This window comes from Berghia stephanieae, chromosome 5, assembly GCF_034508935.2.
Source record: "Berghia stephanieae isolate SIO BIC M18660-M18661 chromosome 5, UCSD_Bste_1.3, whole genome shotgun sequence".
Classification (NCBI taxonomy): domain Eukaryota; kingdom Metazoa; phylum Mollusca; class Gastropoda; order Nudibranchia; family Aeolidiidae; genus Berghia; species Berghia stephanieae.
The window spans coordinates 66,518,463-66,544,859 of NC_088364.1; the positions used below are offsets into that span (position 1 = coordinate 66,518,463).

The 26,397-nt window shown below is 35.3% G+C and overlaps 1 protein-coding gene across 4 annotated transcripts in view; it reads right to left on the reverse strand.

The window, feature by feature from the left end:
* Nucleotides 1–26,397, reverse strand: part of LOC144973445 (protein sidekick-1-like) — a 49,441-nt gene that overhangs the window by 14,175 nt on the left and 8,869 nt on the right. For 2 of the 4 annotated variants that reach the window (XM_078915905.1, XM_078915906.1), the window contains exons 8-29: nt 24,207–24,334; nt 23,872–23,988; nt 22,840–22,992; nt 21,845–22,138; nt 21,030–21,170; nt 19,324–19,515; nt 18,421–18,548; nt 17,337–17,511; nt 16,126–16,322; nt 14,707–14,824; nt 13,653–13,751; nt 13,056–13,247; nt 11,286–11,401; nt 10,420–10,674; nt 9,292–9,574; nt 8,202–8,317; nt 7,338–7,524; nt 6,605–6,904; nt 5,136–5,334; nt 4,402–4,505; nt 2,914–2,984; nt 645–864 (exon numbers count right to left, since the gene is read on the reverse strand). In XM_078915905.1, coding sequence (XP_078772031.1) covers nt 645–864; nt 2,914–2,984; nt 4,402–4,505; nt 5,136–5,334; nt 6,605–6,904; nt 7,338–7,524; nt 8,202–8,317; nt 9,292–9,574; nt 10,420–10,674; nt 11,286–11,401; nt 13,056–13,247; nt 13,653–13,751; nt 14,707–14,824; nt 16,126–16,322; nt 17,337–17,511; nt 18,421–18,548; nt 19,324–19,515; nt 21,030–21,170; nt 21,845–22,138; nt 22,840–22,992; nt 23,872–23,988; nt 24,207–24,334 — 3,785 coding nt within the window. The remainder of the gene's footprint in view (nt 1–644; nt 865–2,913; nt 2,985–4,401; nt 4,506–5,135; nt 5,335–6,604; nt 6,905–7,337; nt 7,525–8,201; nt 8,318–9,291; nt 9,575–10,419; nt 10,675–11,285; nt 11,402–13,055; nt 13,248–13,652; nt 13,752–14,706; nt 14,825–16,125; nt 16,323–17,336; nt 17,512–18,420; nt 18,549–19,323; nt 19,516–21,029; nt 21,171–21,844; nt 22,139–22,839; nt 22,993–23,871; nt 23,989–24,206; nt 24,335–26,397) is intronic. The other 2 variants (XM_078915903.1, XM_078915904.1) reach the window with 1 other exon arrangement.

The window sequence follows — 26,397 nt, forward strand, 5'->3', positions numbered from 1 at the left end:
ATAACCAAGGAGTCTTTTACTTGAAAGCAATCAAATCAGGGAACAAAAAATAAATCATACCAAGCAGAGACTGTGATCTTTTGGTTCATAAATTAGAATTTTCATTATTTATGCAAATTAATAATTGCATGGTGAGGATGTACTGCTTAAAGTAATTTCTCAATCTTGGACTTTTGCCTGAAACGCCAAATAATTTTTCCCTTATCTGGTCAACTGTTTACGGCATAAATTAAAACAAGTAACACTTCTATTATTAACCCAGGTTGGAAAGTTTTTGCCAAGATGAGGATTATTTAAATCAACCGGTATTTGAAGGACAAGTTTTCTGGTCAAATTTTTAAACACAACGTCTTTCCAGAGTATGACAGTTAACTGGTTATATCAACTATATTATTTATGAAAGTCTTGTCCTCATATTAATTCCATTATGAACCATCATATCTCATCCCATACAACATCTAGAATTTAATTAAAGAAAGCATTTTTGAACACAATACATTTATAAAATAAAAACAAAACAATATGTAAAATATATGCAACAACACAGCATCATATAGAGAGAAAACCACAATTGATGATAATAATAACAACCATGGCCATTCAAATGGGAAAGTGGAATAGATGCATAATGGATAAGTAAGTACCAATCTCCAAGTAAAACACGATAGCCTGGCTCCACGGTCCTCCACCTATCAAGTTGTTTGCCTGTACGCTGCAAATATACTTGGCACCCTGCCGTGCTTTAGCTATCAGCTCACTGCCATCAGTGAATTGATAGCGCCAGGGCAGTGACGGGGCATCCTCCCTATACCTGACTTGGTACCCCATTAAAATGTCACTGTTCCACAGATCTTCATGAGGGGCCTTTGGGTGGGCAAATCAAATTCTTAATATTAGCATGTGATAGCACAGAAGAACTCGAATGTAACCAGGTAAAGGGACTGAATATAGGTTCTGTAGCACAAGTTTTCTTCCAAGCCATAAGGCACACAGTTAATCCCAAATTCTATAGCACTAAAAAGACAATAACAATTGTGTGATGTCCTTTGGATAGGATGCTAGTCTTTTGCTAAATACTTTCCACCAGATTTAATAGACCCAGCTACTTAATCACTGCTGGGTGGACAAAAAAAAAAATGAGGTGCAGAAAAAGTTTTTTTCATTTGCTTGTGAAGTGCCTGGTCAACCAACTGAGCTATTGAGATTTCCTTTTATTGTGCAAATTTTGAACACAAAAATCTTACATAATTTATTGACAGATTAGGATGGCTTCCCTAACTTGCCAAAACGTCTAAAAAGTCTTGGTTATAAGCATTTTTTCCTTTTTGACAAGTTAAGGGCCTTCTTAATTTACCAACAAAAAGAGTGAAAGTTTTCAGGCCAAAATAAATAAAAATATGTTAGAGTGAGGCAGAGTTAAAAATAGTCTGCAAATTTATTTTTTTTAATGAATGCACTGAAAATGACCTTTGAACAGAGCATTGACTTTTTTTTCGGTCCAAAATGAAAGACCAAATTATGCTTCACAAATATTTGTTTAATACAAAATGCATAATTAAGAGGCTTCATACTACACCAATGCGTTTAGATGATTACCATATGCTACCCAGACCTGAACAAGTAATCCTGTTCCGCCTCAGGACAGGACACAATAGACTTAAAAAGCTTATGCTAGGATGCATGAAACTGACAAGTCACCGGTCTGTTCATGTGGTGAGGAGGGGGAAGATGCAGAGCATATACTGCAATAATGCAGAAAATACTCAACCCATGGAGAACAGATATGGCACTCTGCAACTCTCTACATAAAAAACTTTTCGGCCCGCTAGAAGAACTAAAAAGGACGAGTACCTTCATCTTCGAAATAAAGATATAAAGGCATACAAGAAGAAGAAGAAGATTTGTTTAATGGGATATTCTAGTCACACTTTAACATTTGTTATCAGATGGAAAAAGCTCAAGTTTCCAAAACAATTTAATATTGAAAAAGATTTCTATAAAAATTATCCTCTTATTGGTATATCATAGGATCATAGGACGAGAAAGAATCAACATAGTCCTTTCTAAAAACTGTGATAAATTGGTGAAAGCTGGATCAAAATTTAATATCTGAACGTATGAAGTGCATAGTGCTCTAAACCACTGAAACTTGAGCTGTGAATATTTGAAAGTAAGTGACTATTAAGCAGTGTGTTGTTTGGGGGAGGGGAGAGGAGTAATAGTCGTTTGAATGTTGATACAGTTCACTAAAAGATCTTGAAAGAGAACTGAATGGCTCAGATGTCGACGTGCTGAACTCTTTGTTATCCAGGCAAAAGTCTCAATACCAGGGAAAGGATATTTGAAATCCTGTGCTCTCTCTCTCTCCCTCCCTCCCATTGTACAAAAAAAAAAAAAAAAAAAAAAGTAAAAGCTTTGTATTGATAAGGAACCTATGCAGAGGAATGTAACAGGAATAGGTAGCCCTCCTTCTCCTTTCACAACCATCCCCCACCTTAATACAAAAGCAGTGTTTCATTACAATTACACTTAATATGACACTTGCCTTCGAACAACTAGGCCTCTGGTTCGAGTCCTGCTCTGTACAGTGCAAAATTGAGTCCTTGGAAAAGGCTCTTTACTCACATTCCTCACCATAAACTCGGGTACCTCTTCGCCCTAAGTGTTGTCTCTGTAGAAAAATATTGTATTACCTCCTTACAGGCATCATGTCTTGTCCTACATGTTAAGTGTTGCAGTTGGCTGGGGACCCCTTGTAAAGTGCTTTGAGCACGTTTAGTGGATGTAGCGCTATATAAATGCTCAAATTTAATTCATCCAAAACTACTAAAATTATCATTTAATTAAGTTTTTCTTCTCCTCGTTTCAAGCAGAATATTGAAAAAAAAAAAAGTTAGAAAAATACAAACATACCTCCCAGGTAATTTTGATCGAGGTTCTTGTCAGGGCAGTTATCTGCACATTTTGTGGAGCGCCGTCTGGTTCTATCAGGAGAGAAAGGGAAAAAAAAAGAATAAAATTTTTGGTTGTGCAGGTATGTGGTCTAGTGGTATGACACTCGCTTTTGAATCAGAAGGTCCTGGGTTAGAGCCTCGTTCAGCGCATAGTTGAGTCCTTGGAAAAGGCTCTTTACTCACATTCTCTCACCATACTCAGGTTTAAATGAGTACCTGGCCGTTGACAGCATTGTCCCTGTCGGGAGAAAATATAATATCCCCTAACAGGCGTCATGTCTCATTCTATATGTTAAGTGTTGCTGTTGGTCAGGGATCCTTTGTAAAGCGCTTTGAGCACATTTAGTGGATATTGCTCAATATAAAAGCTCGCTTGTTTTTTTTAAAGTGTAAAAGCCAGTTTTACGAAAGCCATATATCAATGTGTGGGCGATTTAATTCAATACCTAAACTGATTGATAAATAATCATGGTTACAGGATTAGAACATATCATTTAATTCTCAAATGACACATTTTCAAAAATATGCGAAAAATAACTGAAACGTATGTCCATTTTTCTCACCATACCTTCTGGGTACAGGGATATTCATTCGAGCTCATCGAGATTTTATATAAAAACCTTCCTAAGTCTTTTTGAACCTGTCAATAAGATTTTAATCCATAGCAGGGAACTTTCTACCAAATCATTGTGGCTCAGCGGTATGGTCTTTGCTTCGTACCGAAAGGTACCGAGTTCAATCATGCAAAGGGAAGTAAAAGATACTCAGTGACAAACAGAAATTCTATCAAGACCTGATGGAAATGATAACTGTTTATCAGTTAGGATATGATTATGATGAGAAATGACATACCTACTTCCCAGTAGTTGTATTATCTAGTTTCGAACCAGTGTATAAAAGATTGTGGACCAAAGATTCAACAAGGTTTTTAAGTAATATTTGACTAATTAACATTCAATGAGGTCTCTGCCATAATGAAAACTTAGCCCTAGCCCACCTGACCAACTCTATCCAAGATTTCTTGTAATGTTCATAGAGGGCATAATTGTGAGACATGTGAATAAAAGGTGTGGTTTATCTGATCCTATAGCATTCCAACCCCCCCCCCCCCACCCCCACAATGCACACGGTGAAAAAAAAAATGTTTTAAAAATAAAATAATACTACATACTATCAGAATCAGTCTTGACCATATAATAAAATAATACTACATACAACCCCCCCCCCCCCCCCCACAATGCACACGGTGAAAAAAAAAATGATACTACATACTATCAGAATCAGTCTTGACCATATAATCAAATAATACTACATACTATCAGAATCAGTCTTGACCATATAATAAATAATACTACATACTATCAGAATCAGTCTTGACCATATAATAAAATAATACGACATACTATCAGAATCAGTCTTGACCATATAATAAAATAATACTACATACTATCAGAATCAGTCTTGACCTCGGATGACTCGGCACTGAAGTCACTTGTACCAATGTCATTCCTGGCTGCCACTCTGAATTTGTACTCAGAGTTGGGCTTCAAACTGGTAAAAAGAAGGACAAAGTAAATCATGTAAATGAAACACACACTATTTTAAAATAAATAAATAAGTACACATGAACAGTTAGATAGTGCATAACCACCAATTCAACAAGGCCAATGCGCAAAATGAAATTCTTCAATTAAGAAGAGAAGCATGAATTATTGAATAATTTTCTTTTCAACCACATCTTATTCCACTTTATGATGCATAATTTTGAGGCATTGAAATGAATGATGATCAAGTCTTTATTTTGTCTCTACTTCTCCTGAAGTCAAGCTCTAAATATCAGAACTCCAAGCATCAACATTACAAGCCATCCATAATGCTTAAATCAAAATAATACTTTTTCTCAATAGATGTTAACACTATAAGTCCAAAACTTAACATTATAGGCTATTCATAATGTTTTAAATCACAATATCGTAATGAATGAATAACAAAAATAGTCGTCGATCTCGTTTTTTAGTTACATTTTTGTTTTTATTGTTGGTTGAAGAAGGGTTTAGAGCCCGAAACGTTCTGTGTTTGGTATCTTGTTCTTTTTATTATATTCTTTTTTGTTTATTACTTTTCAGTCCACAATTTCTAGCAGCTTAGTATCAGTTTTAACAAATATAATAAAATACTTACCCAGTAACCGTGTAACTCTTGAGGTCAGGCCCGATGGTGTCTTCCACGGATTTCCAGTCATCGCCCAAGCCTTGGTACTGTACGATGAAACTGCGCACTGGACCATAATTGTCATTGCCGGGTGACCAGAAGACAGTCACGGATCTGGACAGAATGGAATCCCGATCCACACGCACATTGCTGGGGGCATCCGGTCGATCTGGAATGCATTTTTATTGTCAGATTATAAATTTGTGTCTTTATACCTGACCAATTGTCTCAAAACTGTAAGAAATTAGGAGGCAGGTGTAAGATAAAGATCTGAAAAACGTGTGTATGAAACAGTGACACAGAGAAAGCAGAAAGAAAAAAACAAGAAAAAAAAACATCCCCAAAAAGACAGCCAGTTGTGCTACCATTGCACCACAGTAGTCTTTTTTAATCCATTAGACCCATGGAGATGAATATATCCCAATTTCTATAGCATAAAACGGACAAAAGTAATTGCTTGCAACTACTAGGACGCTAGTCTATTGCAAAGTACTTTCCACCAGATCTAACAGACCCAGCACCCAATCACTGCTGGGTGGACAGGGAGGTTGGAAAAAAAAATCTCGACCCACCAGGGATCAATCTCATTCCCTTTGCATATGAAGTGAGTGCTATACAAACTGAGCTATTGGAACCCCCTATTACACCACAGAGGTGATCCATTAGGATGACATGGTATTATGAACAACTGACAACTTAACCCAGCCAATATCACTGGATTCAATAATTTTGTTTTAAAATGGGAATAAGTAACTGTTAAAAACATTTTGATAGCTAACACTCCCTGACAACGTTAGGGTAAAAAGATAATCAATTTCACAGAAGAGCAATATTTGACAGGGAACTGGGAAGTTGAGGAAGAGAAGAATAATTTTAAGAAAAGGCTCCTTAAACATATTTCTTGCTCCGAAGCAAAATTTAAATAAATTCTCTCTCTCTTCAAGTACCAAGTCTGTGCCAGACATCGGTGATCATGATACGCCATTCATCTCTCTGATCAGATAACCTCAGAAAATTAATATTACTCTTCTCTTTCTTTGTCACCCAGCTGTTCAAACTATTCAAATATGATTTTCTTGGTCTACCTTTACTCTTTTTACCTTCTATCTTTCCTGTGAGAGCAAGATGTTCAATACATTTATGTCGATTTAGGTGTCCTAAAAATTGCATTTGTCTTTTTGTAGGAATTAATAGCCTTTTAGTTTCAGCTTGCTCTAATACTTCTTCATTAGTTTTCTTCTCTGTCCATGAGATTCTTAACATCCTTCTAAGAAACCCCATTTCTCACTATTATTTTAAATAAATTAATAAATTAAAATAGATAAATAAAATAAACAAATAATTAAGTAAATATTTTTTTTTTAATTTCTTTATAAATTAAAAAAAAATTAAAAGTAAAAAGAAACAAAAACTGCAACTGATTTATAAAAACACACTACCTCTATTTCCAAACGTGTACACTTTAACCGTTGCAGTCTCTCCCCAACCATCTTCTGTTTTTGCTCGTACAGAGAACACGTATAGCGTTTCTGAATCCAGGGGTTCAACTTTTAGCTCAAGCTCCTTAGAGCTCAAATCTTTAGAATTGTCATCCATAACTGACAGAGGTTCATCCGTCCGTCGGTACGCCACTCGGTAGGCTCTGATAAAACCATTGGGTCTCTCTGGTTCTTGCCACTTGATGGTAGCAGAGGTCAGGGTCACCTCAGGAAAATAGATTTCCACTGGAGGTCCAGGTACTAAAATAAAATAGAGTGAAATATAAAAGAAATGTAGCTAAGTTAACATAAAAACAAAACAATCCCCTTCCCCCAATTAAAAAAAAGCACATATTTGGCCATAAAAACAATTTTTCTAATTCTGAGTAAAATATCAACTTCTGACTGATTTTACTCTAGACTTTTGGTTGAAAAATCCGAACCTAAAGAAAAAAAGCACAATTTGGCCACACAAACAATGTGTCCAATTCTGAGTAAAATATCTACTTTTGGCTGATTTTCTTTTGGTTGAAAAATCTGGACCTGAATTTTAAAAAGCACAATTTGGCCAACAATTGGTCTAATTCTGAGTAAAATATCTACTTTTTGACTTATTTTTTAATTTGTCCACAAAAACAATCTATAAATAAAGATTTAATCTGGAATAAGTGGCAGATTTGCCAAAATCACTCACCATCTCCAGACGTTCTGACTGTGAAAACACGACTCGTCACTCCGTCCCCCATCCGACTGAAAGCTAGGATCTGTATGTCATAATGCACAAACTTGCGCAGTCCCGTCAGTTGGGCACTGAGGGTGTCCTCCCCGTCAATCTGGAGAAATTGTGGCTCTTCATCCGGAAGGTCTGCTTTGTACTTGATCTGAAGAATCATGGCAAATTTAAAGAGGAAACAAATCAAAAGTTAAAAACGACCACCAACTTATGCATGGCATTGGACACAAGATAGCAAGCTCAAAGGCTTCTGAATAAGCAACAACAACAATAAACAGACAATGTGATATCAAACACATATTTTTAAATTCCCTTTTCTCAAAACTTTTGAATAAAAACCTACGAAATTGGAGGCTAAACAATCTCAATTAGTTAAATTTTGAGCCTTTAAAAGTCTGTGTAATATACTGATTAAATTTGGCAGACCACATTTGCACATGCACTGATAATCAATGTCATCAGGGAGACAAAAAAAAAAAAAATTAAATGAAAAATAATCAGACATTTTTGTTGTTCCACTGCAAGTAAAGACTGAATGTAAACGAGAACTGAAGGTTATCACTAGCGGAACAGCCCCCCTTTTTACAAAAAAAAAATGATGATAGAGAATGACGATGAAGACGATGTTGATGACAATAATAATAATAATAATAATAATAATAATAATAATAATAATAATAATAATAATAATAATAATAATAATAATAATAATAATAATAATAATAATAATGATGGGGATGAAGATGATGATGAACGTGAGATAACAATTAACAGAACAAGAGCAAAAAAACACAGCAATAGGCTTTTAAAATCTCATAACTATACCTTGTATCCCATAATATTTCCGTTTCTATGAAGGATGGGGACAGGAGCCCAGCTGACATCAACACTGGTAGAGGAACTTGGAATTGGCTGGATCTTCACTGGACTGGCAGATGGAACTGAAATTACATATATGAACCATATCAGGACTAAAAATTAATTTTTTAATTTCAACCTGACACAATACCAAATTGGGAGAAGAGAGAAAACGTCAAAACAAGCAAACAAATAATTTAAATTTAATTATATAGGTTAAAGCTACATTTTTGTGAATGGGGTATTTGAGCTTGCACTTTAAAAAAATATTGTGCAATATTCACTAATAATTGTGCTCAGAGAATTTTACAAATGGTTCCATGCTGGCCACATTTAACGTGTATGAAAAAAACATAATGTCTGTGAGACGCTATTTCAATTTTTGTTTTTTTCGGACAGAGACAATGCTGCTACTTGGCCAGGTTCTCATTTTACACCAGAGTGCAGTGAAAGAAGTGAAGTAATGAGGCTTTTACAAAGTAAAGATTCAGTTTTGAAATGCCCAAGGCGGGTCTCGAACCAGGACCTACAGGTCTGAAGTCGGAAGTCATACCATTTAGCCCTTCAAAGCTATGAGGGATGTCTGAATTCTATAAATCTACATTGTAGCTAAAGAAAAGAAAACCAAAAAACTGTAAAGTACTTACTCTCAATTCATGGGGATAAGCTCTAAATGAATGTATTTTTTTTTTTCTTTTATTTTTGGTGTTGCTGTTTGTGTGTAATAAATAAGTTCCACCTCATAGGTTATTAAACGTGTAGACGTCAAGTAAATTTTTCAGCTGTCACAACAGTTTACTGTTGCACTCTGGAAAAACAAGTATTTAAAAATTTGACCAAAAAATTCAGCCTTCAAATATTCAATCACTTTAAATGACCCTCATCATGGCAAAAACTCTCAAACCTGGGACTTGAAGGTTTGAGAGTTTTTGCCATGATTAGATAAGGGTCATTTAAATCAATCAATATATAAAGAATGATTTTTCTGGCCAAGTTTTTAAATACGACTTTTTCCAGAGTATGACAGTTAACTGGTTAAAAAGCATAGCGTTCTTACCGCCCTCTAATGTTCTTTCACTCAAAACTGGACTAGGTTGGCTATCACCAGGAGCATTGAACGACACCATCTTGATTTCATAGTCCATCCATTCTTCCAAGTCCTGTAGGGTATATTCTTGGATGTTGCTGCCATCCCTGAGAGCCACGGTTGTCCATTCTGTATGGCGTATCAGATCGAGAGTCGCAGGGCTTGTATTATTCAAGTCCACGTCCAAACTCCAACGACGGTACATAATTTTGTACCCAAGGAAATCTCCATTCCATTCGGTTGTAGGGATTTGCTGTTGAAAGGATCAAATTATATATAAGCAAGTTGTCTCTAAATGGCTGAAAAAGTGTTCAGATTATGCAATTCAATGGGGGGAAAAACTCATGCGTGCATATTTCATTTAACCCAAAAATGTATATTATATGATTTAATTTCTTTTCAACATGTTTTATTTTTTGGTTTTTATTTTTATTCTATTCTAAATTTTTAAAAGTTCAAAATTGAAATTAAAAATCGACAGATTAAAATTAATGGAGAAAAATTATGAAAGAAAGAGGGAAGTAGGGGAGAGGATTATAGAAAGCTGATTAGTATAAAAAATATACATTTCTAAATTCTAAGTCATACCCATCCAAGACAAAATAGATTCGTTTTGCTAAATCTAAAGAGCAACAAGAACATACCATGTATAATTTTGTTTACAAAAATCCTTGCTTCACCAGAGTATGGTCTGATAGCTATAATAAAGATTCATCTTCAAATATTTTTAAAAGTGCTGGTTGTATTGTAAAGAATGGGTCGATTTTCCTGTTCTTGGTAAGCAGAGGATTAACCCTTTCCTTACCAACAATAGGAAAATCGTCACATTCATTATGACACAACCAGCATCTTTTAAAAGTCAAAGATTTAATGTTCTTCAATAATTTTGAAGAAAAATATTTGGACATAGCCATTAAGAGTTAACTCAATAGTGTACCAGTTTGCTTTTCTGAATAAAATGGCAAATAACATTGCTAACTGCCTTTTACTTTGAGCAAAAAATGTATATTTTTTTCTTAGATTGGTATGACCATTCAGGAAAAAGTCATGAAGATGCCAGTAAGGAGAGGGTCAAAGTGCTTTGATTCACCAACTTACCTTCCATCTGACACGAATGGCTGTTGAGCTGACGGCACGAGGTGTGACATTTTCTGGAGGCATTCCTGGCACAGCCTGCATAGTTTGAAACCTGTTGCATGGCTCACTGGGTTTACTGAAATCAATGATGTTTTTCTTGATGATGCGAAGTCGGTAGTATGTGAAGGGTTTCAGGTTGAGCACTTCAATCTGATTGGCATTTGGATCCGATATGGAATAGATTTCTTTCCAAGTTGGATCATCCTCAATTTGTGCCTGTTGTGTAGAAAAATTGAGTGAGAGAAAATGAAAAACATTTATTAATCAATTAAACACCCAAGCCTTGGATATATTATCTTTATTATTTTCATCATCATTATAATGAGGGAGTCAGCCGACTGTCCCCACTGTCAGGGAATGCCAGAGACAGCAGACCACATAATCTTACACTGCCCTGTGATGAGATTGGCAGGAGATTTCGAGGCTGTTCTCAACTGCGGTGACGAATTTAATATCTTCAAATTCAAATACTTGAAAAATTTTCAATGATATTGCTCATGAGAGTTGTTACCTGTGAAAATGATGAGAGTGCCATCCCTTGCAGGCCTCCCCCCTTTTAGGCATGAAAATCTGGAGCTATTGACAGCCTACATTGTTTTTCATTACAAATAAATATCTTATCTTGTTTGATAAGTATTAGTTCCTCCTGTATCTTCATTCGTGTTCAATATTAATCTTCCTCTGGCTGGTCGTAAAAATTAATACTTATTTGTACAGGAGTAGCAACAAATTATTCTTACAGAGCTGTGGTTTAAAACTCTGATTAGCTGACCTAATGCCTAATTTGAGTTAAGACAGCAACATTCTGCCATTTTTCATTTCTTTACCTCCACAACCCATAGCAGAATGGATGTTTTCCCGTTATTGCCATGAATAAACTGCAGCTTGACAGACCTTGCCTGGATATTGCTGACGGCCAGACTTGAAGCTGGGCCTGGGAGTTCTGTGCAAAATAGCCAAATGAAAAGTAACACACTTATAAAATATTAAAGATTCAAAGAAAAATAATGATTTAAGAAAAAAAAAGTCTATAATAACATGAAATGAAGTGAGCAGAGAAGTGCCAGAGGACAATAGAGAATAAAAACTTTTGTGGCAATGGGGAGTGGAACTCATGACCCAACTGTTACGGCACCTCCATCCACAGCATCAATTATAGCATCCCTCTCATGACCAGGCAGATGTGCCATAACAGTTGGGTCATGGGTTCGACTCCCCATCGTGGCAAAAAGTTTTCATTCTCTGAAAAATCAAATTTAAAAAAATTAAGGAACAGGCACTAGTGAAAAAAAGTCAGGACCTGCGCAACTCACTTTCCTGGAAAAAAAAAGGTCACAGTTGCACAAATGTCACTCACTCACTGTGTCGATTCAGTATTATGTCTGAATGAACTAGATGAAGTAAATTAGGTTAAACAAAATTATTAGAATTTGAAAATTTTAATTTTTTTTAGTTTAAGACACAAAATTCACACTCCACAAAGAAGGCATCTATTTTTACTAGTCTTGAATTTTTAAACTTTAAAACCGAATTTCTAAGATTAAAGTTGAATTTTTAAGCTTAAAATTGAAATTTGAAGCCTTTAGTTCATTCTGACATAATACAGTTTTAAGACAATTGGTTACAAATTACATGAACTCCATCATCACTTTAAAATGAAAGTGCAACTTAACAATTGACAAATAGACAAGACTAAATGTCTATCAGGGCTCTGATTTTTTGTTTGTTTGTTTGTTGCTTTAGGTCTCTTCCAACACAATTGAGGTTATAGGAGAGACCGCTGAAACAAAAAAAAACAAGCAATCTAACAAAAATAGTACAAATGTAAATCAAAAATCATAACCTAAAGATATCATAAGCTAAATTATAAATAACCAAGAACAAACAGGCAGAAGATTTACAGAAAAAAAAATATCCCCTGTCAAAAATACAATCACAAACCAAAGAAGCAGGATAGGCTAGTAAAGAGAAGAAGAAACAACATCACTATCGGATCGTACACCCATGCGAACATCATAGGTATATGATTCAAGGGTGATGCTCCCATCCAACTACCCGCAGGGCTCTGATAGCTCAATTGGTAAAGCACTTGCTTCACATACAAAACGACAAGATCGGGTGGTTGAGATTTTTTCTGACACCCCCCCCCCCCTGTCCACCCAGCAGTGATTGGATACCTGGGTCTGTTAGACCTAGAGGAAAATAATTTGAAATAGGGGCTAGCATCCTATTAAAAGGGTAAAAGGAAAATGTTGCTGCTTGAAGCTCGAAGGAGAAAATAAAGATAAGTATTGAATTGTAAGCTTCAATTTATTAAACAAAGACAGATACTGTGGACGTTTCAGATTTCCCCTTTATCAACAAAACACGATGAATGAAACACTAAGGACAAATAAGATACGTGTAAATTTTGTCTAATAAATTGAAGCTTACAATTCAATTTTTATCTTTATTTTTTATCAATAGGGTAACAAGCAATTTATATTGTCTGTTTCATGCTATTGAAACTGGGATAAACTTCGGCTCCATGGGCCAAATAATGGTTCTGAAGGACTACTTTTTTTTTTTAAGTAGAAAAGTGATTTTGTCTCACTTACCGGGAGGAACTCCTGATTCAATCTCTGCACTCTTGTAGGGACCAAACCCGACTTTGGTCTTTGCCTGGACAGAGATGATATAGGCTGTTTCATAGCGAAGTTCATTCAATGTATGGGAAGTCGCATCAGACCCTCTGTCCTCAGTAAATGTTTCAGACGGATCATCTTTCACCGAGTATGTAATGCGATAACCTGAAAACAAAAGTGTAAATCTGGTTCCCAAATCTCCGTGAAAAAATATAACACGATTATCACGTATGCTGCGATTTAAAATCAAAATTTATTCTCCTAAAAGATAAATAGGGACAAAGTCTGTTTTGTAACTAACAAATCATTCATAACACATGTGATCTGTTCAAAATTTATTTAACAAGTTTGTTTTGTTGGGGTTTTTTTTTGTTGTTCTTGATGCTGTTAGAAAGAGCTGAAAGCTGAATAAGGTGATAAATGCAAGGAAAAAACAACAAAAAAACTACAATATTTTTTTAAAAAATGAAATGGAAAAAAATTATTATGTAAGCAGAATGAACAATGTTATTGCACATTTAGCAATAAAGAGGGAAAATATTTAACTAGTATTGTCAAAACATTCAGTACCTTTGAGGATGCCATTAATTTCTTTGGGTGGTTTCCAGGTGACTCGCAAAGACTTGGCTCTAACATTATCAATTTTTAGATCTGACACAGGACCAGGAACTGGAACAAAAGTAAAAAATGGGCTGAATACTTAATCCAAAATACAACATATTGCAGCTATGTGGTCTTATGATCTGACATTCGCCTTTTGATAGGAAGGTCTTGGGTTTAAGCAGCGCAAAGTTGAGTCCTTGGAAAAGGCTCTTTACTCATCTTCTCTCACCTTACTTGGGTGTAAAATGGCCATTAACAGCGTTGTATCTGTAGGGAAAAAAAATTTGTAATATTGCCTAACAGGCATCATGTCTCGTCCTTCATGTTAAGAGTCACTGTTGGCTAAGGACCCCCTGCAAAGTGTGCTTTGAGCTTGTTTAGTGGATATTGAGCTATATAAAAACTCAAATGTTGTTGTTTTCTTTTTTAATAGAGCTTTAAAGTAATTCATGACAACAAAAAATTGAATCAATTAAAAATGTGTTGAGGATTGCTATCTTGTTAGTGAGATAAGGTTCTGGGTCGGCAACTTGGAGTGGTTAAGTGATGAAATCCACAGGCCCTTTATTTCTAAGGGATGTTCATTCCGAAAAATAAATTTTCAAAGAACTTTTATAGTGGTAAAGTAAAAGTTTTACAACAAAACACTATAAAAGGAAAATTAAGAGAGGGAGGGAGAGAGAGAGAGAGAGAGAGAGAGAGAGAGAGGGAGAGAGAGAGAGAGAGAGAGGAGAGAGAGAGAGAGAGAGAGAGGAGGAGGGAGAGGGAGAGAGAGAGAGAGAGAGAGAGAGAGAGAGGGAGGAGAGAGAGAGAGAGAGAGAGGGAGGGAGGGGAGAGGGAGAGAGAGAGAGAGAGAGAGAGAGAGAGAGAGAGAGAGAGAGGGAGACAGAGAGAGAGAGTTAGAGAGAGAGAAAAAGAGAGAAAAGAGATACACCCCTTTCAGCTTCACAAATGGAACCTAATCTCAATATCACACATAACAAGTCACAAGGAAGGATTAATAAAGCTTTATATCTCATACCATCTTCAAGGGTGCGAACAGACTTTTCAGGGCTGAAAGGCCCAGGACCAGGCGCAGTCCTACAGGCAATTCGTATTTCATACTCTGTGTACTTCTGCAGATTGATGATATTGTAAGTCTGAAACAAAAGTAATGATTCAGAAACATTAGAATACTTCACTGTTGGTAGCTGTGAACTGTAAAATAAAATGATTCAAAAAAATGAATAGAACAGCTTTCAAAAGACCCAACTATTCAAAACCATTCTTCATCCGAAAACAAAATCAATTAATATTTAATTAATTTTGTTGTTCACTGATGATGTATTTCTGCTTTTAAAAAACCCAACCATAGTGGTTGGTGAATTCCATATCAGAATATAGGTAGGGTGATAGGACGATTATCATTCCTTACTGCAAAGCTATGTGGTCTAGTGGTATGACACTCGCTTTCGGATCGGAAGGTCCAGAGTTCAAGCCTCGCTCGGCGGATAGTTGAGTCCTTGGAAAAGGCTATTTACTCACATTCTCTCACCATACTCAGTGAAAAATGAGTACCCAGCCATTAACAGCGTTGTCTCAGTTGGAAAAAAAAATAATTGTAATATCACCTAACAGGCGCCATGTGTCGTTCTACATGCTACATGTTGCTGTTGGTCAGGGACCCTTTGTAAAGCGCTTTGAGCACATTAAGTGGATATGGCGCTATATAAAAGCTCAAGAAAAAAATATTAATAAAAAAAAAAAAAGATTTCAATAAAGAAAACTGTTTTTCTACATTTTGACATTTCAAAAATCAGTTTTATGATTTAACTAGAAATTATATATCTATTACAAATACATGGCCGAAACATGTACTAAAAGCACTTCAATCATATAGCAAGGATAAAATGGTCCTTCAGAACCATAAGGCCCTATGGCTTTAAATGGGCAATAGCAATTGCTTGCATCCCATTTGATAGGATGCTTGTCTGTCGCAAAGAATTTTCCACTAGATTTATCAGACCAAACTATCCATCCAATCACTGCTGGGCAAACAGGATGTCATAAAAAAAATAAAATCTTGACTTCACCCAAGATTGATCCTGATCTTCTCACACGTGAAGCGAGTGCTCTACCAACTGAGCTATTGGGAGCCCCTTTTATTGGGATAAGGTGGACCTGCCTACTTAAAAATTAAAGAATTTGTAATTTTTAGGGGATAAAAATTGTAGTCGCTGTAGTTAACTTTAAAAATCAACATTTTACCCTCAAATGGATTGATTAACACTTCAAAATCTTTAAAATTATGTAGTCTGGCATCAACTTTCATTTCCAATAATTTTTTATGTCGGAAGAGATGCTCATGAAATTTTGAAATTGGAGCCAGAATTTTCGTAATTCTACGAATTTTTCGTAACAATAGGCTGATCTAGGATAAGGGAATCGACACCTTCCATACCTGTCTGCCCGTGGGGTTTTGCTCATTGAATCGAATGGTCTCTGTTCTCTTCAGCTCCATTCCAGTCCAGACTTCAATGACGTATCCCAGGTTGATACCGTTGATGAGTCGCTGTGCTGGAGGATCCCATTGGATGGTGATGATGGTGGAGTTTGGAGACGTTAATGCTACGTTGTTAGGCGGGGCACTTGGTCTCCCTTATAATAATAATAATAATAATAATAAATAATAATAATATAATTATTATTATTATTATTATATATTATATTTTTATTATAATAATAGCAATAATAATAATAATAATAATAATAATAACAACAATAATAATAATAGACATTGAAAGTGAACAAAAAGACGTAGAAACAAACAAAAAACTAACAAAAAGTGGAATCCTTGAGGAACAAGAATAAAGTGGGGGGAGGGCAATAACAGCTGGAGGCGTTCAATCCAAGAGGAAATTGAGGGACATGGAACCACCTGGAACCACTGGGTTGGATAGAGAAAAGTTGATGGCTTTTGCTCCATGGAGATCCCAAAAAGAACTCACCAGATAAATTACCTATTGCCCTTTACACCTGATGGAATATAAGGAGGCGGCAGACCAGATACAACAGAAATATTGACTGCTTTTCTTTTCCTTTTTGCTAGCCATGTATTTATATTCATATTGTTTAAAGACAAATACAATTAGCCTATCCTTAAAATAGAGAGTATGATAATGGAAATTGGGCTAACCTTGATTACAACTGATAGAGTAAATATGTCAGTGATCAAGGCTTAACAAATCAGAGTATACAATGCTGTTACAAACTTACCAATGACAAAATTCTATCATTAGAAAAAAAGAAGACAACATTTTACCTAGTGATGCACTTTCATTCTCTCAGGCCATCATCAATTTCTTATATATATTGCTAACTTTAAATTTTTTTTAATCAAATGAAGCTTGGCCCTTCAACTTGAGGTTTCCAGATAAGGAAGAAGACGACGACGAAGAGAAGAAGAAGAAGAAGAAGAAGAAGAAGAGAAGAAGAAGAAGAAGAAGAGAAGAAGAAGAAGAAGAAGAAGAAGAAGAAGAAGAAGAAGAAGAAGAAGAAGAAGAAGAAGAAGAAGAAGAAGAAGAAGAAGAAGAAGAAGAAGAAGAAGAAGAAGAAGAAGAAATAGTAGTAGAAGTAGTAGTCGTAGATAAATACAATACGATAAAACTTCACCTTGCAAAGTAGTGATATGAAAAGCAGAGCTCATCACCCCAGCCCCCTTTTCATTGACAGCGGCAATTTTGATCCGATATCTTTTGTTGTAGGCCAAATTGATCAGTGTATAAGTTCTTGTGTCTTTTCCAGCTACGTCTTGAACTTTTTCTGTGTCATCCTTGAATGCATCAACCTACATAAATCAACGTATTAAAAATTTAAACAATTATAGACAGTTTGTTTATATACTAAGTATTTAACAGTGCTTGCAAAGCACCACTGAAGAAAATAAAAATAATAAGATAATATAATATAAGAAAAGATAAGATATAATTTATTGATCCTGAATGGAAATTATTTTTTTCTCACAAAACCCACAAACATCTAGACACACCAAATGGATACATCAGAATCTGAACATATCAACTTTAGCTGTATTTCAAGCAGGCTTGCTGAGAAATCTATAACTAATAGTTTTTGTTTGTTTGTTGTTTATTTTGAAATGAACTTGAAATAAATAGAAGTAAATTGTGTAATAAGTTATCATTTACTTTTCATTGTTTGTTTCTTTATTTTTAAGGGTTTTACAGCGCTTGCGATACATTTAGGTCATATCAGAGCCAGTAAAAAAGATGAAAATGGGATAGCACAAAAGTTCTAGAATTACAAGTAGAGCACCCTACAAAAAGTAAGACAAAGGGAAATGGTACAAAGAGGGAATAGGTATAGATTCCAAGAGCATACCATCAATGTACTTAGTTTGAGGTCACCTAAAAGTCTCATCCAGACATGAGCACAGGATCCCACTCAGAGGAATATACTCAAATGCTTACATTATAAATTCAGAACAGCAAATATAATAATGCATAACAGAGAGATTATTTACAAGGGAAAAAAATATAATCTACCCAAACAATAACTATGCGTTTGAATGTTTCTCTCCCAGCCAAGGACTCCGGCCCGGCCAGGACAAAACCAAGTAATCTCATTCCAAGGCACAAACAGAAGGCAAATTGGAAACCACCTGTAGAGGGATAGAAGACACAGTAAGTGCCTCCCTACCCACTGTGGGAGGTCAGGACCCCACCCAGATTTCCTTTACCTTGTAGAATATTCTATATCCTTGAAGCTCCCCATTCCACGAGGATTCAGGGGGTGGTTCCCACTGCACCTTGATCTCACGCTCATCCCCCTGGACACAAAACAAGTTTTTGGGTGCCTCGCCAGGTGCTGAAAGAGACATCAGAGGAACAGCTGTTACACACTTGATAAATTAAAAATAGAATCAAAATATCGTTTTAAAAAAACAACTACAGTATTAGCAAAATAAAAATTTTGTTTTGAAGTTGAAGTTATATAAGTTGATCATGAAGAACAAGAACCTAACAAAGTTTTTTTTTTATTTTTCTTTCCAATGAAAAGCTTCCTATTTTAAAGGGTAAAACCTGTTGATTTCTAATTCTATGGAGAACTAAGTCATTTAAGTCTATGGTTTACCCAAAGCATAATGTTACATAGCGGCACATTGCCTTTTTACAATTTTACAAAATTCCTTATATCCACATAGAGTTAGTTTTGTTTCTATGCACAGAGGCTATCAATGCTCCAAAAAACAAAAACAAAAAAAAAAAGAAAGAAAAGACTAAAAAAAAAAAAGCAAATACGTAAACATAACATTAAAATAAAAAACAGAAATTTGGTCAACCAGAGCCAGGAATTAATTTTTTTTTTAATTTTAAATTTTACAATGGGTAATATCTGAATCACAAGTATATAATTTTTTGAGAATTTTTCTAGAATAATGCTATATAAAAAGGCCCAATTTTCAGGACATCTAATGTTATCATACTTAATTATAAAATGAAACTTCTAGAGATAAAGTAATCAATCAATCCCATTAAATGCACGAAAGTCAATAGTTTGTCTCAATTTTGCCATAAATCCTGAGTCAGCATGTGAGCATTGTAAACAAATGAAAAAAAAAAAAAAAAGGGATAAATCTTACGTCGTGATGGCATTTTGATGGCTGCATCTACAGGGGCTGCTCTACTAGGAGGACTTTCACCAACATTGTTGACTGCTATCATTCGAAACCTGTAATATCTTGCTGGCAGCAGATTCTCAACTATAAAAGACCTTAGACTTGGGTCCACCCTGCTTTCAATGGTTTCCCATGGGCTATCAATATTTGATCCCACTGTAATAATGTGAAAATAAAGTAAAATATGTTGTTCAGAGAGGATATTTAAAATATTCAAAATTTTTTAGGATTAATACTGTTTCCAAATATTCAGATCTAGTGACGCATAAGCTTCAAATTTGTAGATTAGTAAAAAACATAATTAAAAAAAAAATCCCTTTATTCATCCCCAAGGAGAAATTTGTCTTTAGGGCCTATTCCAAGGGAAGACTGGAATAACCCAGGCATCAGCCGCAGTGCAGCGCTGCAAAGTGAGCTAGGGTGAGGTGACTTGCTCAAGGTCACACAACATGGTCGAACTCAGTACCCTGTGGGTATGAAGCAAAGATTGTACCACTGAGCCACGCTGTCCCCCATATCACTACTTGTTCGGGAAAGTATTCATTCATTTATCTCATTACTCTTACTCATGACACTGAGCTTTGACCTTAAATATTTTTTGATCACATCTACTTCTCTATCTCAAGAGGAAAAGTTCTGTCTGTATTGTCCAACTGTAAACCACGACTTTTCTCCCTGAATTGGACCCCGAGGCTTATAGCCCAGTGCAACTAATACTAGTGTTCCCATTGCCCATGTCAGCCAAGTGTGTAGACTTCACGGCTATTGTTTAAAATTGTAACGAATAACCAACGAATTTTAACAAGTACGGATTACACCCAGGAGTGACTTATGGTAGGATAAAATTGATTTTTTTTAAATAATTGAGTGGTGCAGCTTTTAGTCTGGTGCATCTTGCAGTCCAATAAATACAGCATATATAAATCACTTCATAACAAATCATTTGTATTTTAAAAATATCTTTATGATTAGTTCTCTATTTTTCTTAAAAAGATCTTTCTTAATCATTCTATTTTATTTCACTCCATTCTAATTCTTTCTTTAATACCTTATCAGAAATATGCTTTAAAATGGATAAGTTGTCCTTAAATGCCCTCAAAACACAAGTAATAATATATTGTTTGTTTGTTTGTTGCTTTAGGTCTCTTCCAACACAATTGAGGTTATATGAGAGACCGCTGAAACAAAAAAACAAGCAATCTAACAAAAATAGTACAAATTTCAATCAAAATCATAATCTAAAGATATCATAAGCTAAATTATAAATAACCAGGAACAAACAGGCAGAGGATTTACAGGAAAAAAATATCCCTGTCAAAAATACAATCACAAACCAAAGAAGCAGGATAGGCTAGTAAAGAGAAGAAGAAACGACATCACTATCGGATCGTACACCCATGCGAACATATAGGTATACGATTCACAAGCAAAACACAAGTAATAATATATTGGACATTATACATTGCATATTCTTTGAGACAAAAATATTAAAAACGGAGAAACATATAAAAGCATTGAAGAAATTTTAAATAAAAATTAAATTAAAACAACAACAACAAAAATCAAATATACAATCCAGTTATTAACATTATGAATGCTCAGTCATATATGTATTTTAAAGCCAAATGCTCCTTATCACTTTAATTTTTAAAAATATTAATTTAGCTTACAAGATGACTCCTGACGAATCTGAATGACAAACTTGACGATTGGCGTGTCACCGTCATAGCTGAGGGTCCAGTCAATCTTCACACTGGAAGGTTTGGCATCGTACAATGCAACACTCTGTATTGTTGGGGCAGCGGGAAGGTCTAAGGGGAATAAAGATTAATTTTCAGAGATTACAATCACACACAATAACAAAGAAAGAAAAAAAAATCATTACTTTCTGAAGCATGAAATGAGCGGTTACATTTTGCTATTAACCTGTACTAGAAGGCTGCTGAAATGGACACTCTGAACTAATTATATACACAATGAAATTCTCTCAATACCACACCCACTTTTAGCATTTTCAAGGTAAACATCATCTATTTGGAATTTGACTAACAAGAATGTGCTTTAAAAAAAAGAATCCTATACGTCAGTACTCAAATCTCTACCAAAATTTGAACAAGGAACAGTCTGGTCCTTACGCAGATGATTACATCCCCATTATGCTATAATTTGTGAAGAACCAAAATAAATTCATAGGACTCATTATTCTAGCTTATCTACAACTTCAAAGATCATCAGTTGAAGAGGTGAAATTGTCATTATAAATTTTTAAAAATCTTAGTGTGCACTGTGCCCACAAGTTATTACTAAATAATACAGAGGATCGGAAAAGGGTCTATAACAACTCATCATACAACCTAATTTACTAGCTCTTATAAGAATAGAGTAAAAATTATTTTTCATTGCATTATAATCATTGACAAAATAACAGAAATAAAAACAAACATAATCATCAAAGTATTTCTTTTTTTAAAAAAGAGATACAAACCTATGACATTTAAGATGGCAACCCGGTTATCATTGCCACCGTCGGACGTCACCATACATTTGTACTTTCCACTGTCTGACCCCAAAACGCCGTAGATAACCAGAGATCCATCATCTAAGATCTTCTTATTCCCTTTGTCAGCAGGGATTATCTCCCTTGGTGTGTCTCCATTATAGTAATACCACTTCCATGTCACGGTGACCGAGTCGTCTTTGCGCACACCACACTCCAGCAAAGCGTCTGTATTGAGTATCTTGGACATGTTTTGAGGTGGCTTAATAATTGTTGTCTTCACTTTGAACAGGAAAGGTCAGAGAAATAAGAGATAAAAGAAAATAAATATAAATAAAAATAAATATCTTTTTACAGAAGATAGCATCATATATTACTTATCAAACTTATTTGAAATACATTTATTAAAACAGTTCAAGTTTATTTACATTTTCAGGTTATTTTGTCCTCTTCAGGACTATTTGAGTTAACAAACGAGATATAAATAATAGATTATCAAGAAGATACAATGTAAATTTTTTTTTAATCCCTCACATCCTTCAGATTCGTTGTACCAGAGTTTATCTGGGTTTCTGTTGTATTAAACAAACAGCAACAATTGACTGCTACCTTTTTGGGAAGGATACTGGTCTATTACATAGTACTTTCTGACACATTTAACTAATCACAGTGGGTTGGGCAGATAGGCTAGACAAAAAAATAAAAATAAATCAATAATTAAATTTAAAAAACAAAACACAAACACCACCTTTTTTTTTTTTTTAAACACCCCCCCCCCCCCCCCCCCCCGCAAATAAATATGCAAAAAGCAAACTTTGGCTGCACCCAGAGAGATCCAAGTGCTCTAGCTTGCGAGGCTTGTGTTCTACCAAATCAGTGAATGGAACCCCTTAAGTAAGTTTAAATGTATCCAAGTAAGTTTAAATGTATCCATATTCTATCTATTGAGATAGGAAGTACAAAGAGAAAACATTAGACCATACCTATAACACTGAGTGTGGCATTAGCAGACACAGATCCTTTGATGTTGACAGCATGGCAGGCATACAGACCAGAGTCGGACATAACAACCTGACCAATCAACAAACTGTCCGCTGCTTTGCGAATGCGACCTTTCAGCGTTACGTTCACTCCATCTGAAAAAATATTAATGGCGTGCGTGAGTGTTTAATAAATATTCACATGTGTAATTTTTTTTTTTTTTTAAATTGTAGGCCAAGTTAAACCAGGCACATGAAATCAGATTTTAGTGAAAATTATCAGAAATATGTACATTGTGCAGAAATATTTTTACACTAAAAGCATACTATTTTACTCAATTTTCAAAATTTCAAGTTTAGATAATGATACTATTAATGATGATGATGATGGTGAAGATAATAAAAGCAATAATAATAATAATAATAATAATAATAATAATAAGAAGAAGAAGAAGAAGAAGAAGAAGAAGAAGAAGAAGAAGAAGAAGAAGAAGAAGAAGAAGAAGAAGAAGAAGAAGAAGAAGAAGAAGAAGAAGAAGAAGAAGAAGAAGAAAAAGAAGAAGAAGAAGAAGAAGAAGAAGAAGAATTAGAAGAAGAAAAAGAAGAAGAAGAAGAAGAAGAAGAAGAAGAAGAAGAAGAAGAAGAAGAAGAAGAAGAAGAAGAAGAAGAAGAAGAAGAAGAAGAAAAAGAAGAAGAAGAAGAAGAAGGGGAGGGGGGGGGTTCCCTGATAGCTCAGTTGGTAGAGCACTCGCTGCACACGCAAAGGGACCAAGATCGATCCTGGGTGCAGTCAAGATTTTTTCTGACCCCCCTGTCCACCCAGCATTGAATGGGTAGCTGGGTCTGTTAGATTTGGCAGAAAGTACTTTGCGATCGACCTACGTCCTGTCCAAAGATAGCAATTGCTATTGTCCGTTTCATGCTAAAGAAACCAGGATAAACTCTGGCTCCATGAGCCAATGAGTCTGAATGACTACATTTTATTTTTTTAAATTTAAACAGTAAATTGAAAACACTCTTAAAATGAGAACAAACCTTTAGTCCAGTAGACATCAGGCTGGGGTCCTCCTTTGACTTTACACTTGAGATCTGTGTCAGCCCCCTCTGCCACAATCTTGTCTTTTGGACCCTGAACCATTTCTGGCTTGGCACCTGCGAACACAAGAATTAGATAAAACATTCTTTCCTGATTGGATAACAATGCTAGAGATACGTCGAACAATCCATCACACATCAAGTCTCTCACTGCTAGTACATTTGATTAAGGGAAATGTACTTTTTTTTTTAAAGGAGGAAAAGTCTCCTCGGATCTCTGCGGATCTGAAGAAAGCCATCAGCACTAATAATAATACTTAAATGTAATCACTTACTATTGACGAGAAGGTAAGTATAGGTAGAAGCAGTCCCTGCATCATTCGATGCCATACACTGGTAGACACCTGAATCTGGCAAGTCTACACTCTCAATGCTCAGACTTCCATTAGGAAAAACTTCATATCTGAAAAGTCCAAGGTGAAAAATAAATGTAATAAATAATAACAGAACTTAAATTAAAGATATTGAATTTTGTAAAGTAATTTGGAGAGCATATCATGCTTGTTGAATTCAACTGATTATTAAAAGCTGATATCCACCAAATGCAACATGAAAAACACTTTCATTATTTCAGAGAAAATTGAATAAGCCTATGTGATCTTTACCTACATAACACATCAATCCATCACGAGAAGGAAAATAAAGATACAAAATTGATCACAATTTGTAAAAAATATATATAATTTCAAAATAAATATTTACAGCACACTGGATTGTTCGATAACTGAGTTATCAGTTATTCCCTATGTAAATAATGACAGTTAGCAACCAAAAAGACATGTGGACAAACTGGCAGAAAAATAAAACCAAACAAAAAAAAAACCCATAAAAAACAACTGAACAATCAACAATGTATCCATATTTTTTATTGCTACTGTCTGGGTAACACCACAGAAACCAAGCTAAACCCTGGCTTAATGGGCTTTCAACAAGATATGAAGTGAGTAGAAAAGTGCCAGAAGACAATAGAGAATAAAAAATTTTTTCGCGGCGGTGGTGGGGTTTGAACCTGCGACCTTATTGGTACGACAACTCCGCCTGGCAGGTGAGAGCGTGGCTCTACCGTGTGAGCTATCCACGAACACAAAAATATTCGTTTCAAACCCAAAGTCATTTCTAGATCCCTCTCTCACCCACTTCTTGAGATCGCCGATTCGTTCGCCACCATCGCGAAGTAATTTTGACCAGCAGTTAAGCTTAATAGCCAATATTCTCATCACAAACATATAACATAGAAACGATTGAGACATTGAGTATGCTCCGGTGTATGGGGTGAATTTTTAATTCAGAAAAGTGAGTGGAGCAGGCACTTATGTTGGTAACAACAAGATATGAAGTGAGTAGAAAAGTGCCAGAAGACAATAGAGAATAAAAAAATTTTTCGCGGCGGTGGTGGGGTTTGAACCTGCGACCTTATTGGTACGACAACTCCGCCTGGCAGGTGAGAGCGTGGCTCTACCGTGTGAGCTATCCACGAACACAAAAATATTCGTTTCAAACCCAAAGTCATTTCTAGATCCCTCTCTCACCCACTTCTTGAGATCGCCGATTCGTTCGCCACCATCGCGAAGTAATTTTGACCAGCAGTAAAGCTTAATAGCCAATATTCTCATCACAAACATATAACATAGAAACGATTGAGACATTGAGTATGCTCCGGTGTATGGGGTGAATTTTTAATTCAGAAAAGTGAGTGGAGCAGGCACTTATGTTGGCTTTATGGCTTTGAACATGTACTCCCAACATTTTGAAGTAAAAAAAAAAAAAAGAAAAAAAGAAAAAGAAAAACCTATACGAACAAGGGAACCAATTTAGACTATTTAGGATACCTGTTGTTTGTTTTTAAGGGTTTTACAGCACTTACAACACATTTATGTCATATCAGTACCAGTAGTAAAAGAAAAGAATGGGATATTTTAAAAATTCAAGATTCACAATTAAAAGCACATAAGGGAAAATAAGACAAAGGGGACTGGTTCAAATAAGGAACAGAAGTAGACTCCAAAAGCACATTATAACTGTACATTGAGATCATCTAAAAATCTCATCTAGACACAAGCACAACACCCAATGAAGAGGAATACACAAATGTCTACAAAATATATAGCAATTCACAAAAGAGATGATTTATAAGGGAAAAAATATCTTCTCCCCAAACTAGAACTAAACATTTCACTGTTTTCTTCCTCAGCTAAGGACTCTGGCCAGGGACATGACAAAACCAAACAATCCCGTTCCAAGACAAAAATGGAAAGCAACCAGGAAGAGGGAATATAGGGACATAGAAGGCCCTTCCCGTCCACCATGGGAAGTCAAAAGACCCCCAAATATAAATATATAAAAGCTCTTGGCAGCATTCATGATGGAAACTGAATTTTTGAAAGATGATTGATTGTTTCAAATCAAAGTTCCACCCAAAATTGCATAATAAAATATTATTCATTCACTGCATTTCACAAGCACATT